At 39.8% G+C, this 16,426-nt stretch overlaps 3 protein-coding genes across 6 annotated transcripts in view; 1 reads left to right on the top strand and 2 right to left on the bottom strand.

Annotated features, from left to right (window-relative positions):
• Positions 1-957, bottom strand: part of ncoa2 (nuclear receptor coactivator 2) — a 69,002-nt gene extending 68,045 nt beyond the window's left edge. For all 4 annotated transcript variants that reach the window (XR_008606458.1, XR_008606459.1, XM_055037249.1 and 1 more), the window contains exon 1: positions 659-957. The gene's annotated coding sequence lies outside the window, so the exon portion shown is untranslated. The remainder of the gene's footprint in view (positions 1-658) is intronic.
• Positions 958-2,454: 1,497 nt separating this feature from the next.
• On the bottom strand, positions 2,455-10,608 carry tram1 (translocation associated membrane protein 1). Its single transcript, XM_055037285.1, has 11 exons — positions 10,288-10,608; positions 8,055-8,118; positions 6,460-6,581; positions 6,229-6,345; positions 6,086-6,144; positions 5,918-6,002; positions 5,678-5,748; positions 5,482-5,586; positions 5,249-5,392; positions 4,834-4,985; positions 2,455-4,741 (listed from the first exon to the last, which is right to left on the bottom strand). Exons 1-11 carry the CDS (start codon positions 10,408-10,410, stop codon positions 4,671-4,673), a joined length of 1,113 nt encoding a protein of 370 aa, XP_054893260.1. The 5' UTR covers positions 10,411-10,608; the 3' UTR covers positions 2,455-4,670.
• Positions 10,609-11,940: 1,332 nt separating this feature from the next.
• xkr9 (XK, Kell blood group complex subunit-related family, member 9) lies at positions 11,941-16,210 on the top strand. The gene is made up of 4 exons (XM_055037284.1): positions 11,941-12,351; positions 13,042-13,461; positions 13,613-13,866; positions 13,943-16,210. The coding sequence occupies exons 2-4, from the start codon at positions 13,169-13,171 to the stop codon at positions 14,566-14,568; spliced, it is 1,173 nt and encodes a 390-aa protein (XP_054893259.1). The 5' UTR covers positions 11,941-12,351; positions 13,042-13,168; the 3' UTR covers positions 14,569-16,210.
• Positions 16,211-16,426: the final 216 nt, after the last annotated feature.

Genomic DNA, 16,426 nt, shown 5'->3' with positions numbered 1-16,426 from the left:
GACGCTCGCCAAAAAGGAAAATATACACCAGTTTAGCCAAGAGAAATAAGTCCTCCAAGCACTGTGAACAATTTTATCAACTTTATCTGACGTGGCAAGTCGCAAATGAAGCTTCGTTTCAAGCACAACAAACGCAAAATAGATGTACGCTTCAACACATGGCGATGGGAACTGTCTTCACTCGCTCATATTCTGCCAAACAGCGAGACTAGCCTGCAGCTACAACCGCTAGCATGCTAACTGTGTCCCCGCTAAACTGGCGAACTTCGTCCCGGTGTTGAAGGAACGGTCCCTCGCTAACTCAGCACAAAATAACAATGACACATGAAAGTGTTGTGCACGTTAACATTCCGGGTTGAGTGACTATATACCGCTGGGTGGACCCACGTGAAATAAAAGCAGCATATGAAAAATGCAGAGGTCTTTCTTGCGAGCTTGCGGTCTAGTTTAGTTTTGCTGCAGAAAACACGACTGCCACAAGCAGGGAGCCTAGCCAAGAAGCTAGCGCTTTGCTAACAGGCTAACGCCAAAGCAAGAGAGCCTCTGTCAGACAGACACACAACCGAGATTGGAGACCTCTCGCTCCGAATCGTGGATTTCACAACGAAAACAGCCCGTCCGTTCTCTGCCAGAAGCACAGAGGCGTGTGACTACTTACGATTTGAAACTTTCCGCCGAGTCCTCACTGTTAAATCCTGTTTATCCCAGCCAGCTCTGACCTTCGCGGTAGTGAAACAACATTTCTGCTGGCTAACTGTGCCGCCATGTTACTCCTGCTCTGCAAACCAATGCTGAGTGTTTATCTGGCTGGTAGCTGCCGCCGCCGCTGCTGCTGCTGCTGCTGCTGCTATCCTCCCCCACACACACGAAACCACATCACTGGGCTCCGAACACAAATCGACTCAGTTACCGCCGGGGGTGGGGGGCTCCTGTGCAGTCCCGAGGCGCTTTACCTGTTAGGATTACGGTACTTGCTGTTTGATTAATCAGCATCGCTCTGACGACATTTAATCTGCAGACGGTCTCTTATGGTCGCCACTGTACAATATCAAAAAAAAAATTTTTTTTATGGATGTTGTGGTTTCAAGGATATACTAAGCATAACATCCCCACACACACACCCTCGACTGTGGTTCTTCTAGAATAAAAAACCTCATTGTTTAAAGAAGATTGCAACTATTTTACTCAGGCTCACCAAAGTAGTTGTAAATTTTGAGACCATTAACATTTATGCGATGTCGTAAAATTGGCGTTGCAAGAGCTGCATCAAACTAAAACGCTCGACATTGATGTTGGAGCTTATTTTGATTAAATCACTGAAATGTTGCGTTCCTTCTGTTAATGATTAACACTTGTCTAACTAAGTTGCTCGTGAAATTTTGGTTGACAGGTCTGTGAACCGACCAAAAGTTCTCTATTGAAAATGTTTTTTTTACAAAGCCTACCGATCCTTAACAATTACCGTGTACTTATACAGGTACATATATATTTTATATATATTCTGCCTCCTTGACCAAATGTCTATTGACCAAACAAGCGAGCAGGGGTTCTTCTGAGCCAAATTTTGTGCAACAGCACCACCTAGTGGTCTGTTTCCCTTTGAAATCAAAGGTCATGTCCTCATTGTGTGCGGTTGAAAAATGTTTTAGTGGGAATTGGGATCAGTCAGGAAACTGATAAAAACGTTAATTTACTCAAATATGGATTTGTGGCCTAGAATGATGTCCTATGAAGACATTCGAAGATGACGATGATAGCGATAATAATAGTCATCACATTATTTCCTCTTTATTTTATGAAACCCAGTGGAAGTTCCTAGCACTTTATAATTTACTACATTTTACAATTCCCCTGATTTTCTTTTATTTATCTTTTTGGTTTTTCCTCAGAAAGAGCATTTTTGATGTTACACCACAAGTTTTCAATTGCATTGAGGGCTCTGGAATGGACTGGCCACGCCATAAATTTTCATTTTGTTGGTCTGAAAACAAGAGGTTTCTCGTACACTGACACATTTGAGATTAATTGAAATATGGATTTCCACGGCATTTTCTCCTCCACACAAATCAACATGAATGCTCTTCAAGCATTTTCATGTATCCCATCTGACTCCATAATATGAGAAACAGCATTTCTCCACCACAATGCTTTCACGGTAAACTGAGTTGGTTTTTCACTTTGTCTGGCTGAAATCCCTTGACTCAGAAACAAGAATATTATTTTTTTCCCCCAGTACACAAGATCCTGTGCCATTTCCCATTATTTTAGTCATTGGGTTTTATCCATCATTGTGCATGCTTATGGATTATTGCTGAGTCTCGATGCCTATGTCCAGTAGTCATTGGGTGAGTGACAGGACAAGGTACAACCTAGATGGCTCATTAGGTCACTTTTTCAAATTGCGTCACATTAAACTCTTTTCTCAAAATTCAATACACAAACACCCCATTATAATTATGTTCAAAAACGTTTTGAGATTTTTGCAAATTTATTAAAAACAAACAAAAAAAAAATCACATTTGCTTTAATATTCACAGCTTTTGCCTTTCACTTTGTTGATCCGTCTTTAACATCAATTTGCACCTACACTCCTTTTGCCACAACCTTAGCACTCCCATCTTTATGGATTTTCACCCATCCTTATTTGCAGCACTTCTCAAGCTCCAGCAGATTGGATGGGAGATGTTTGTTTCAGAACTTTCCAGGAATGTTCAGTTAGATTCAAGCCTGGACTCTGGTTTGACCTCTCCAGTACATTCACAGAGAGGTTTTAAAGCCACTATAATCTTGGTCGCCGTGTTGTCTGGCTGAAAAATTAACATCCAGAATGTCTCTCTACATTGCTGCATTTATCTTTCCTTGCTATCTTGCTGCTGAAAAACATCTCCAGAGCCAGTGACATATATATTTGCTGCCTCTGTCTTGAAATAAGAGTTATCCACTTTACACCGAATGAAAAACCTCGCTGATTTGAACTCCATCCGACACTACTAACACTTTTATAGAAGCCCTTTCAACTCATGATTCAATTATATAGAATCAGCATTTTGACTATTAGATCTGCTGGCTTTCTATTACTCTACTACACCGGCTATTAACCTACATGCTACGCAAAATTATTTCTACCACAGCAAAATCAGTGACCTGGGTACTGATGTTGGATACAATTGATATATATTCTGAGCTACTTTTAGTGCACTAGATCATCACTAGGTCTTAATTGGACTTTGACACATACAGTAAAATAATCTAGAATGCTTCTGTTTTAACAAGATCATTTTATTTCTTTACAGGATAAACCCCCAGGGCGAGTAGAGAGAAACAAACACTGCTGGAGTTTATTGTAGCTCACTAAACGGTATGCCTAAAATTAAGAATTCATTCTTCAGAATACATTTGTGTTACTTAGGTAACAAAGTCTTGAAAGTACAGCTGACAGGCCTATAATGCTTTGTGGTGTGTAAGTAAAAGGCATATGGTCAGCTGTAGTTAGCCAGGCTCTTTTGGCACAGTCAATTCTCAGTATGGAGGGCAGGGAGGGAGTAAAGGTTTACAACAATAAATGTGTGTGTGTGTATATATATATATATGCAGATATATATACACACCCACAGGTAAGTTAATCCATAATGGAACAAACACAATAAGAACATTACTTCTTAACATTGAGAGGTTGGACAAATCACAAAAACATTTTTCTTTTTTTTTTTTCCTGATTTGTATCTTCGTTGATGCTACAGAATTAAAATCTAAAAGCACAATGTGTCTAAAACAGCATGATTACAACTGCAGCAACTTTTAAAGAAGTTTGTGACAAACATGTTGTGATTACAAAGCTTTTCACCTACTCCAGTAATCAAATGCTACATTAGTTTACCATTCGTTTTATCTTTTTCTTCTTCTTGGCTGGCAGTTCCGCACAGTACTGAACCATAAATGTACTCGTTTAATTTGCTTGCTTGTATATCCTCTTATTCCAAGCTTATTCAATGGTTTTCTTTCTATCTACATGTGTCTGTTTATGTCTAATGTGGTTGAAAAAAAAAAAAAGACTAAAGTGTGATCTGGGCAAAGGCTGGAGATAACAGGACTTTATACAACCTCCGATCTTGGGAATGCAGGAGAAATGTAAAATGGAATTCATCCAAGAGAAGGACAGCATCAGGATGAGCTGGTTGGTGTATAAATACAAGATATGGTGGTGAAAGAACAAGAATACATGTCATTTCAATAAAGCACTTAATGACCTGAAGTGGGAAAAAGAAATAAAGTGATCATTCCTGATTTGGTACAATTACAATCTGTACAAAAAACACCACCTCCTCCCAAACCCCCCCCAAAGCAACCCACATCAATAGGCACTTCTTAAATAAGGTCTTTTTCCCTCAGTTTATTTGTTGGTTTTTAATTAATACCACAGAAGGAAGATTTGGAGCTGATTGTGAGCTGGACGATCGGCAGCAAAAGCAAATCTGAGTGGCCCTGGGAATTCCAGCTGGGAGGTCGGTCCTGTGCGGGAAGGTGAATCCGCACATTGGGTCTGGGGTCAAGGAGCCGTTGAATCAGCCAGCTGCTCACAGCCGAGAAGACCCTGGGAGAGGCGGCTCTTTGAGATACGCGGGATGAGGAAGGCTGGCAGGAATGTTTACTTTTCTTCTCCTCTTTATGTCTTATGAAGACTTCTCTTTTCTTGATCTTGGTGAATCGGCTCTATGAGAGCTCACGCCGTTTACTCCGTTTGCTGCAAAAAAAAAAAAAAGGAGTTAGCTAAAAGCATTTTTGCACTTTTATTCTCACAGTTTATTTGTAGTTGGGTGTTTCTTGCCCTCCCACCTTTGTCTTTTTTCGACTTGCTCTTAGCAGGAGCCTGTTTCTTTTTCAACGTCTGAGCCTCGGCATGCTCTCTCCATCGCCGCAGCTGGAAGTTGATAAACTTCCACATCATGAAGGCCTGCGTGAAGCAGATGGCTGACAGGACGGTCATCCTAGTAGATTAGATTAACAATCAGTTCTCTGAGTGGCAAAAACATTTATTATTCATCATCTTATTTATTTTTTTATTTGATTTTTTTTATGTTCCAGTTCTTCTGGCATTTAACTAACAGAACTAATTTTGGTAATGCTGCCTGACCTAAATTAGGAAAAAAAAAAAATCTGACTAAATATGAGGGAACAAGAATACATTCTTGTTTATCAACAGCATATTTAAAAAACATGTTTTCTCTTTTGTATCGTCAGATGTACTTACCGCACAAAGAAAATGTTGAAGTTTCCTGCAGCCAAATCAAAGCCTTGGTTTTCAGCGGTGGAGAGGCCGAAGCCCACGGTGAGGACCGACAGGGACAAGGTAAGCAGCCGTCCAATCACAAACAAGACAGCCCAGATGGTGAATCTATGACAAAGGAAAAAGATGGATTTTTTTTTAAGTTCACAAAATCTTATTTCCATCCGAATCCATTGATTTGAAAATACAGAACTCACCCCATTTGTCTGTTCTCGTTGCTGAAGTAGACGAGACGGGAGACATGGAACAGAAGCTCGACAAAATAATGCAACACCAGCAGGACCAAACCCAGTCGGTTCAAACTGAAAGGGACAAGGAGGACTTTTTAGAAGGAGAAATATACGACCAATTTCACCCTAAGCTCTGACTTTTCGCTTCAGAGGTGACGCTTACTTCAGAATGTAGGCGCCAGCAATGTGGACCAGGTACAGGAAGATGTACACGAGCTGCCGTGGAATATCCTCCTGAACGGTAAACACAGAGAGGAGGAGGCGGAGTGAGGTCAAAATATTTACACCAGAGTGGGATTGGCACATTCATTTCAGCATGAAGAGGATAATTCTTCAAAACAATACCACGCGGCCCAGGAAGCCAAACAGGAAAAAGCTGCGGGGCCCAAACAGCAACACTTACTTTCTTTGCTTTTTGGAAATACAGCTCTGGGAGAGCGTGTAGCCAGTATCCCATCTGGCAAATGTAGAAGAATTTCATCTGGAATCTGAAAGAGAGCGAGATGCCTTAAAAGACCACACACTCTTCTTGCTTTTCGTTCGCATCTCGTCGCTAAATTTGGCAACTTACGGCATCAGCGCATGAGGATAACCCTCCCACAGGGCGACGGGATTGGACAGGAAGTTTTCCTAAGAGCGCAAAGTTTTTAAATACAATGTTCAGTCTGAACCACAAGCAAACAAAAAACAAAACCAGTCAGAGGGTGGGCTTACAGATAGAAGGATGTTCGTGCCCCAAGCAAAGGAGAACAAGTAGAAGGCGCTGAGCTGGCCTGACTCATTGAACTTGCTGTGCTTGGTTTTGGAGAAGTGCTTTTTTCGGTTGATTTTCTGCAGAGACACAATAAAAAAAAAAAGAAAAGAGAAATGACTTGAAGTGAAACAGTTCAGAGGTTTAAAAAAACAACAAAAAAACCCCAGATATTTCCATAATTTCTCACTTACGTCCAGCACGTACTCCTGGATGATTGCATGCATGATGATGGCCACCAGCATGTAGAAGAAAACGGTTGCGAGGTCCTTGATGCCGTGGTGGAAGTGGTTCACTGCCGTCTCCTCTGGGCCCTCTGAGACACAGACCAGTCATTCGGAGTCAACGCCACGACCACAATTTCAAACTCATGCTTTCGTCAGTCAAGGTGACCCATTCACATTTAATATGTAGCGACTTCTGCATGAGTCTTCTTTCATTTTATTACATCACAACCAGAATCCGCAATGTTTATTTCATTAGGATCTTTCTTATGCGAGACAAATACACACTCAAAAAAAAAACACTTTTGTGTGTGTAAATCTGGTCAGAGATGATGGGAAAATGGATGAAGCTAAATACAGGCCAATTCTGAAAGTCACCCTGTAGAAGGCTGCAAAACATTCCAGACTGAGACAGAGGTTCACCATCTGGCAGCACAACAACTCTAAACACAAACCAAGAGCTATCGCTGAATAGACGCAAAAATGGCCAAGTCAAAGTCCAGATCTAAAAACAATTGAAAATTTTCAAACTGAGTACCTTTATCAAAACAGACTGAGATTGAGCTACAGCTAATAGGCACCTACTCTAAAAAGATAGCAGGGGTAAGTATTGAGTCACACCAGCTCACCATTAATTTAGGTCAAACTAGTTTTTTTTTTTTTAAGGAACATTTTTGTTCCACTTTGAAAACCTTGCACTACTTTGTGTTGAGCCATCACATGGAATTGCAGCAAAGCACATTGAGGTTTGTGGTTGTCACATGACCACACACGAAAACGTTCAAAGGTTGTTTTTTTTTTTTTTTTTTTTTGCAACATACATTTAAGTCCCAATCCTAAGTACTGAGATGATGTGGTCAAAGGATTGGCCCCATACTTAATTCACCTCGGGTGGAGAGTCACAATTTTAATGACCCTGAATCCCGAAGGGTGTCATTAAGATTACAGAGTCTTGACTGTGCAAAATTTCGCCATATAGAAAATTAACTACCACTGGTGCAGATGCAAATATCTGTCAGCTGATGGGGAAAAAGTCAGAGAGGTTCTCTTTTATAAAACCATTGACATGTTTGCAAGGTAGAAGTGACAAAACAAACACACAAAAAAGTATATCTGAGTAAAGATTAATCTAATAAGATATGAGTGGTAAATAAGAAACAGAGGGAGGTCAGTAGAGAGACCCTAGATAAAACTCTTGCCTTTCTGAAACTGGATTCTCTCAATAGTCCTCAAAGCTGGCAAAGAAAATGTTAACCTTGAAAGCATTGGGAGACTGGATTGTGTGTGAGGCCTATTTTACTCCTCAGCCCCGAATTCGTCCGGCACAACCTTGCCACTAGAGAACTTATAAATCAGGCAGACTAAATTTAGCTCTAAATGGAAGAGAGAATTAAAAAAAGAGAGAAAGCTTTAAAATAAGTTTGTTTAAGGCCACCGGAGCAGGTACTGCTCTGGAATCCAAATCTTCCAGAAAGAAAACACAAAGAAAATCTTGCTTCATAGACCTTAACCAAAAATGCAACATGTTATCAACCAGTATCGGTTTATGTATACATATCACTTACCATTTGTTGATATGGTCACATTGTACTGGACAGTAATGAATAATACTGCAAACTTTGAGGTGACCTGTGGATTTAGAAAGAGATGAATAGTATGTATTAACAACATAAAGCTGGAGGAGCAAATGTTTATTTTATTGTAAAAAAAAAACAAAACAAAACAAACAAACAAAAAAAAACAATTAAAAAAATATAAAACATGTGGAAAAAAAGCAAAAAGTATTGTCTAAATACTGATGTGGACAAGAGCCAAGCTGCTGTAGAGTATAGGTAAATTACAGTCACCAGAATAAGCTGCCAAACCCTAAAGACAGTTGTTGGTTATGAAAACAGCAGCTGAGAATGAACTTCATTTAGCAAACCTACAAAGTGCTAGATGTGATGGTAAAGTAAAAATACTTGGGGCATGTAATTAGAAATGATTCACGTGATGATGTTCAGAAGCAGCGTTGTTGTAAATGCAGACCAATAAGTAACCTGGAACTACATTTTATAGTTGTCCCCTTTCAAAAGCCGTTTACACATTATGATCACCCATGTAGCTGCAGCAAAGCCAACAATGGAAAAGTTTGGGTTCATTTCCAGGACGCGTTTTGAATTTGCATGCTGGGAAAAATGCTAGTTAAATGTTTGACTCACGTAATGGTACTTCTTTTCATGCTTCACTGAGGAACTTGATATACATGTTCATATGCAGTTGTGAAGATGCATGTGTAGAAAATTATAACACCGTTGAAAGGTTCATTTTTAAAATTAATTCATATCGAAAAGTGAAACTTGTGCCCTAAACTTTTCTAGTGGACAGCTGCACTGACATTGTCCTGGGCTAATGAGAGGACCAAGACCAAATGATGTTAAGGCTCTGGAAACTCAACCTGAATTTTACTCTTTTTTTTTCTTCCACTGAACTTTCCATCAGCATGTGACTTCTTGTAGCTAATTCTCCTTTTGTAGAGGGTTGACTATCTGTCTGTTAGACATCTGACAAGTTTTCCCCATGTCTGTGTGGGCCACCATAAGCATTACCAAAGGTTTTTGTTTGCATCATTTGATAGTAAGAGGTTCTGAGAAACGGACTTTTTGGTTTTTATAATCAAAAGTATGACGCATAAACATTTAACATATAGCTCCATTAGTTATAAATTTACATAATATTTTTGTTTCAGTTCTTAATTAAAATCACTAAAATTAATGCAGTTTTATAAGATATGCTAATATGCTGAAACGCATCTATGGTGCTTTACATATAAAATGTATTGTTTACATGACTTGGTTTTTATTCTTAAATTCTATACTTCAAAATAAAAGAGCAGCTTAAGCGAAAAGTTATTTACAATTGACATTGATACATATTAGCGTCATTATTAACTAAACGTAAAGGGGGAATACAATTCAAACAACTTCCACAATGAGTTGGCGACAGTAAAGCACCTTTCCACTGCTGCTGAAGGTCACAAACTTTATTTTGAAGGAGTACATACCGGAAGTTGCTTTGAACACGTATAAAAGCGGCATCGCTCCCTTCTGAGGATGAAACCGCGACAGATATAAACAAACATGCGGTTTAAAGTGAACCTGAAGACAACGCACAGTCCACAGTGGACGGTGGTCTGGTCCCCGTCTCTTTTTGAGGCACGCTTCGCCAAGAAAGGACAACTTTCTGTTTCGGTGCGAGCGGGGGACGACAACCCTCTCGACCGCTGCGCGAATGCCACGTAACACTTCTACGCATCAACTCAGCGAACCGGGGCTGTTGCAAAAAAAACAAAACAAAAAATCTTCAAACCGCGGGGCTCGACACCGCGTTTCAAATGTGCTGCGTCTCATTTTCAAGCAAGCAACTTGCATATATTTTTATTGATGTTCTCTTTTTGGGTCCCACTCCGACAAAAATACGCGGTTAAAAAGCGGGCCTGACGACATGTGTTTGGAAATAATAGATTTCAAGCAGCCAAATGTTAAAGTGAGGGTTTTCTCCCTGGAAAGCCCCGATATCCAGAAAACGCGTTCAGATGAGCGGAGTGAATGCGGGAATGAGAGCGACGCGGGGCCACGGTGCACCGAAAACTTTGGCTCTTTAGGAGGAAGTAGAGGAGAATTGATCAGACAGCCATGTCAGCTGCTGCAAGAACAGATGGGAAGAAGCGATCGGCTCTTTTCGTTCGCCAACTCTGCGCAATCTGCAATAAAGATAAAAACAAAAACAATACAACCCCAGCTCAACATGTGGACTCACCTCAAACATCAGCCCGAGTAGGAAAACCATAGCAACACAGGAAACAATATCTGCATGGTTCTGGATCACAAACTCGTGGCTCAGCACCGGCGGGTTCTTGTTGGTCTTCTTTCGGATCCCCATGTCGACGCGATTCGCAAAAGTTTCCCCTCTGTCCGTCGCGCAGATGCGATTTTCCGTGCTTTTCTTCCCTACCAGATGGTGTGATCTGTCTGAGCTCCCAACGCGTCCTGCACGCACAGGGCCAGGCTGCTGTTGAATGGCGTGTCACTCTTCTGCTGGTAGGAGGGTCCACGGAGAGAGCGAGCCTCTGCGCCTGACCAAAGAGACTCTTTACGCACAGGAGAGGAAACAGCTGGGGCTCTCTGCCGCTTCCTAGAGGTTTGGAGTAGAAGGAGAGCTGTAGAGAGGGATGGTTTCTGTATTTGGTGCGCCATCATAAGGTAAACTGGTCCAACAGGTCCCGCATTTGAAACAAGCAAGCATAAATCAACACCTTTTTAAATGACGTGTTGTATATGTAACCAGGTGAAGAAATCCCGGCTTCATATATTTTATTTATTCAGTGCAAATGTCCAAAATTGAGGGACCAGCACAGTTTTTTTTGTTCTTTTTTCTTTTAGTTTTAGTTTCGAAAGCTAACAAAAACATTTAGTTTTTTTTTTTTTTACACCTCTTCTGAGATTCTAATACCAGGAAGTTATTTAGCCAGTGAAGTCCAATCCAGCATGTCATGTTTATAAGCCCTCATAGCCTCTGGCATTTCAATGCGGATATGACAGAGTAAAATGGATGATAAGGATCTCACACATTTCAAGCTATTTGTCAAACAAAAACTTTAGAAGCTAGCTGAAGCCTCAGGAGAAATTTCTTTTAAAGATTTAAGAAAAAAAAAAGACAATGTTATGCTTTTGAAGCTGTTGTACAATGCTGACATACAGTAATGCTGATGAAAATCTAGGGATAATTAAACAGGAATCCACTGGTTGAATCTGTAACAATTAGCTGTGCTCTAAATCCTTACAGAGAGTAGAGGACAGGAAGTAATGCAGTGCAAAACCAGGATCAAGCAAAAGCGAACTGACTAGCTGCCCATCGCCCCAAATGTGGAAGTACATGTGTATATCACACATACAGCTGGCTCAGTTCTTACAGGACAAATATGAATCGATTTGATTTTCGATTTTATTTCGGACTTTGTCTTGGCTATTCTAAGACAAGAATACATATTCTGTTGGAGCTTGGCTGTATGTTTGGGTTTGGTGATCTATCCAACTCTCTTGAGGACAGTTTCCTTGTATGATTGCCCTGTTCATCTTCCCATCAGATGAACATTCTGTCTTTCTATCAGAGACAGAATGTTTTTCTGTCTCTGATACAGAAAAGCATTCCCAGAGTGTGACAATGCCACCTCCAACTTTTAACAATGGGGGAAGTGTACTCAGGCTCCTCTGTAGTATTTTGCAGTTTTCCACCACACAGAACTTTTAATGTACGCCAATAAGTCTATTTTGGTGTCATCTAACCAAAACCGTTTTGAATCACTCTGGAAGGCACTACAACACGGGACATGGCATTTAGGAAGAAAATTAGGAAGAAAATTATCTAAGCTGCACAGTAACATGAGGCTTTTCAAGTGTCTGTATGCAGCTCTTCAAGAATTGCATTTTATTTTAGAGCCTATTAGAGTTCACCTTTGAGAAACTAGACTTGTTCACTTCCTTTAATAACTTGGAATGCAAGTTACTTTACGTCACACTTTCAATCACGGTTCATGAGTTACTTTTGCTTTCTGATCAGTGGTTAAGCTAATCTTGCTGGTGACGTTTGAATGGACACAGACATGTAAAGGGGAATTGTGCAGATCACACTCACGCAACCACCACACCTTCATAGGAATGACACGTACTTTGTAATTACAAATGTCTGCCCTGAGTGTTGATTTGTTTACTGGTTGCTGAGGTGGGGCTTAGCACAGGTTTCAAGGGAAGGAGAAAGAAAAATGCAGGGAGTGGAATCTCCAGCTGTGACTGTGGAGCCCTCTGCCACAGACATTATGTCTCTGTAAGTTTACTTCTTATTTTCTTATTTCTTATATGTGCTTCGTCATTGTGAAAGGAACAATTTTGGGTGCAGTATTGCTTTTTCTTTCTGTGTGCTAACCGCAGTGTAGCTCATGATTAAGTTAAGATATACGAGTTTGTTTCTAAAAAGTAAGATAATGGAAGTACAATATATGAAAGCAATAGAAGGAAACATTTCATTATCTTATCCTCTGAATTTGCCTCAATTTTCAATAAAGCCACCAATCGATCAAGGTAGTATTTTGTTTATTCCTGCTCCTCAATGTAAGTTGTGCTGCGTGTTTTAGGGATGTTTCCCTACTTTAACACGCCTGATTCACTTGAATGTGGTTCTGAAAAAGCCTGCTGATCATCTATCTACTGAAATCAGACATGCAGATGCAGGGAAACATCTAAAATATTTAGATTTAACTATAAAGAGTCCAGAACATTGTGTTATAATTTGCTTATTATGTGATTAATTGTGCTGATATATTAAATGTTTTTATGACTGATTAAAGAACAGGAAGATATAACATAAGCTGAAGAACATATAACATAAACTAATCAGGATTGCAAGTCATTTGCAGTTTTTTAATTTGTTTTTTGCTAAAACAAAGGAAATAATTGTTGTTGCATCATTGCAAATTGCAATTGTTTTTAATCAATTTTACTTGTATATCTTTTGCAGAGAGATTTTAAAGCCACCTGTGATGATGACACTCACATACTACAAAGCTTACAGGAACAAGAACTGAGATTGCTTCGTCCTCGGAACCAAACAGGAACAGGAATACCAGTTTTTTAAAGTGATAACAATGGGGCATTCAAATGAGCAGTACTCCAAGTGGCGGTGGCTTTTAGCTCTTGTGGGACTACTGATGTACCTAGGGGATATTTGCACAGATACTGCACTGGTTTTTAGATATTTCCTAGAAAAGCGCTATGTTCAGAGTGGATTGACTGCACTGTTTATAATCACTGGGCTGACAGTAAACCAGATCTTCAGCTACACCTGGTTTTTAGAAGATATGCATAAAAATGTCATGGACAGCAAACCAAAGCGACGATTTTTAGTCCTGCACATATTTGGGATGGGAATCCTCCTCAGGTACGTATGTGCCTTAATGTTGTGCATCCAGGATTTGCAGGCTGCAAACTGGAATTTCAATAGTGCTGCAGCTGTAATGTCATCATCACAGCTGCAGAAGAAACTGAATTGATCACATGATGACAGTTTATTATTCTGACACTGTCGCCAGGTCTTACCACCTGCTTGAACAAGGATACAAAGAGATTTGGGGACAAGAAATGTCTCAAAATCAAAAGTCTTCAAATGGACACCTGACGGAAGATGATGAGGAAGGCCCCAGCACCTCCCACCACAATAAACTGTTCAGCGATACTGCCGATCTGAGCATGTTGAAGCTTTTTGAGACTTTCCTGGAGAGTGCGCCTCAGCTTCTTTTACAGCTTTACATATGCCAAAGCCATGATGAGTGGTCAGTCTTACAGTGTGAGTAGATAACAAAGTCCTTTCTTAACTTCAAATGTTTTCAGATTTATCACTTTTAGTTGGCTTTTTCTTGCAGATATGTCTATGGTCTTCTCTTTCTTTAATCTGGCATGGTCTTTGGTGGACTACCGGATCTGGCTGCGCAAATCTCTTCCCCAGAGTCGAGAATTGCCCTCAGGCCTCCCCACAGTGATCTACCTGCTCTACAAACTCTTCACCATCACCAGTCTCATTCTCAGCTACAGTCTCCTCCTCATCCTCAGCGTCTACAGCACAGTCGGCTTTGCTTCCCTTTGGCTGCTGGGAACAATATGGGCCCACTTGCTTCAAACCGACTTCTGCCATTCAGGTGTCCTTGAACTGCTGTACCGTAGCGTCATTGGTGCCATTCTGGTTTTTACCTTTTTTAACGCAAAAGGACAAAACATCAAATGGGAAATGACCGTCTATTACTTTTTATGGACTGTTGTAAATTTCTCAACTCCTTTATTAATGTTTTTTTTAAAGCCAGAGTTGAAGACAATTACATTTTTCTGGGTGGTTAGTGGTGTAATCTATGGCGGTTCATTGCTAGGGCTGATTTCGCTGGTATCATATTATCGCTTCCTGCATCCTAAACAGTGTGAGTTAGATCAGGTGGATGGGCAGGAAACGGAGATGACACATTTAACAAAGAGGACAAGGACATTCATAAAACCTTGACTGAAGTTTTTCCCACCTTATCATAAAGAAGGGCGCTCCACATCATTATGGAGCCACCACCATGTATTATTGTTACAAAATTTCATGTTTTAGTTGTGTTCACACTTGTGGCTCATGAATGTTAGATTAGTTTCCATGTCTCAAATCAAGAAATATGTGAAAAGGCATGAAAGAAAAAAAAAGCAAGCACAAGGCAGTTGTTGAGGATTTTAGGTTTGAATTGGGGAGTTTACACATCAGCACACAATGTGATTTCCACCGAAAGAAGTCGGCAGAAATTTTTAGTTGTTTCGAGATGTAACCGGCATCCTATGCTGGGATTTAAAAGCTGTCTTCCGGAAATTCACCACAGTGGAAAATGACTACTTATGGACACCACCCATCATGCCACTCAAACTCAATCTACAGTTTCCCCATAACATGTTCTTTGGTCCTTCAAAGTTATTTCAAGTTAGTGCTAACTTGGGGAAGGTGTGTTAAGTTACTGATATACAGCAGGACCCTGGTGTTTGCAAAGTTATAGTGATGCTTTCAGAGGTTCACATTAAGAGTGCAAGCTGAACCAGTGATGTGGCTTTTATACTTGATGTGTACTTTGCTGCCTTATTCTGGCCAACTCGACTGTAAACCCAGCTTTAGGAACGAGCAGTCCATGAATAACTAAAATCCATGAATACTTGAGAGCCTCTCAAAACAGGCATATAATTGAATTTTTTAATGTAGCTTAATATGCCTAGTGGGGACAGTGTTACTGCAGGAGCAAGCATCCATAGTCTTGCCTGTTTTCGCTCTTGGGCATACAGCCAATCAGCACCAAAGAACAAAAATTGTTCTCCTGGTTTGGTTGCTTTGTAAAGACCAGCCAACAGTGTGCCAACTAACATTGCACATATAGGCTTTTCAGCTTTCAATCATCATTTTCATTTAAAAATTTTAGATTTTCTCAGTGAAAATATTGGCAAATAGGGAAGTTTTCCACAAATAAGTGAAGGAGTTATGTTACACCATCACCTTTGTGAAGTCTTGAATGGCTTTTGTACTCTTAAAAAAATGTATACTTAAGGTCAGACTGTTTTGATGGGGAAACAAGCATTTTTGTTTAATCCCAGTTTTCGCTTGTTCATGTGCTTGTTGGGTAGGTTATTTTGTTGGTTTATATATTCTGCTTTCTTAGAGTTATGTAAGATAAGCTTTTATTTTCTTTTAGGATTGTGGTCTTTGTTATGTCGTCATGAGGCCTCGCTGAAGCAAAACGTAAGTCTGTACAGAAAATAGCAAATATTTGGGAGACAATATCTTAAGTGCCATCTCATCTCCTCATTCAGTATCTAGATTTATGTTAGTCCCATAAATCCACTTAGACCAGCGAGGGGACATAACACCTTCAACAAGGACAATGGCCTTAAACATTGACCAGGCGCTACGCTGAAACAGTTTAGATAAAAAAAAATAAAAATAAAAAAAAAACTTCATTCTTAAACTGCTTTATCACATTTCAGACCTACTAAAATGGCAATACTTAAAAATTAATCTTTACTGATACTCTATGTCCAATTTGATTGAAATTGAGCTACTTTGAGCTAAATATGCACACCACAAAGCTCAGATTTCAAATCAAAAAAAGAATTGAAAACGATCAGAGTTAGGCAATCAGAGTTTGTGTTGCCCTTTCTCAAAAGATCCCAATAGAAAGAATTGAAACATGTGGTTGTAATGTTACAAAATGTTAAAAACACATTTAATTAATTTGCAAGACATTGCACTAGCTACAATGTCTTGCAAATAAATATGTATTTATTTATTTTTTTTGTATTTTAAGAGTTTTGTGTTTTGTTTCTATTCTACATTGTGAGTCCTT

The sequence above is a fragment of the Poeciliopsis prolifica genome, unplaced genomic scaffold (assembly GCF_027474105.1).
Source record: "Poeciliopsis prolifica strain line A6 unplaced genomic scaffold, Auburn_PproV2 SCAFFOLD012, whole genome shotgun sequence".
NCBI lineage: Eukaryota > Metazoa > Chordata > Actinopteri > Cyprinodontiformes > Poeciliidae > Poeciliopsis > Poeciliopsis prolifica.
This window is presented reverse-complemented; position numbering and strand designations above follow the sequence as displayed.

Coding starts and splice junctions, on each gene's coding strand:
- tram1 (XM_055037285.1), bottom strand. CDS start 10,410: ATGGGGATCCGAAAGAAGACCAACAAGAACCCGCCGGTGCTGAGCCAC. Junction 6,145..6,228: donor GCACGAACATCCTTCTATCT/GTAAGCCCACCC, acceptor TTGCGCTCTTAG/GAAAACTTCCTGTCCAATCC. Junction 5,749..5,917: donor ATTTCCAAAAAGCAAAGAAA/GTAAGTGTTGCT, acceptor TTTACCGTTCAG/GAGGATATTCCACGGCAGCT.
- xkr9 (XM_055037284.1), top strand. CDS start 13,169: ATGGGGCATTCAAATGAGCAGTACTCCAAGTGGCGGTGGCTTTTAGCT. Junction 13,462..13,612: donor GGGATGGGAATCCTCCTCAG/GTACGTATGTGC, acceptor CACTGTCGCCAG/GTCTTACCACCTGCTTGAAC. Junction 13,867..13,942: donor TGAGTGGTCAGTCTTACAGT/GTGAGTAGATAA, acceptor TTTTTCTTGCAG/ATATGTCTATGGTCTTCTCT.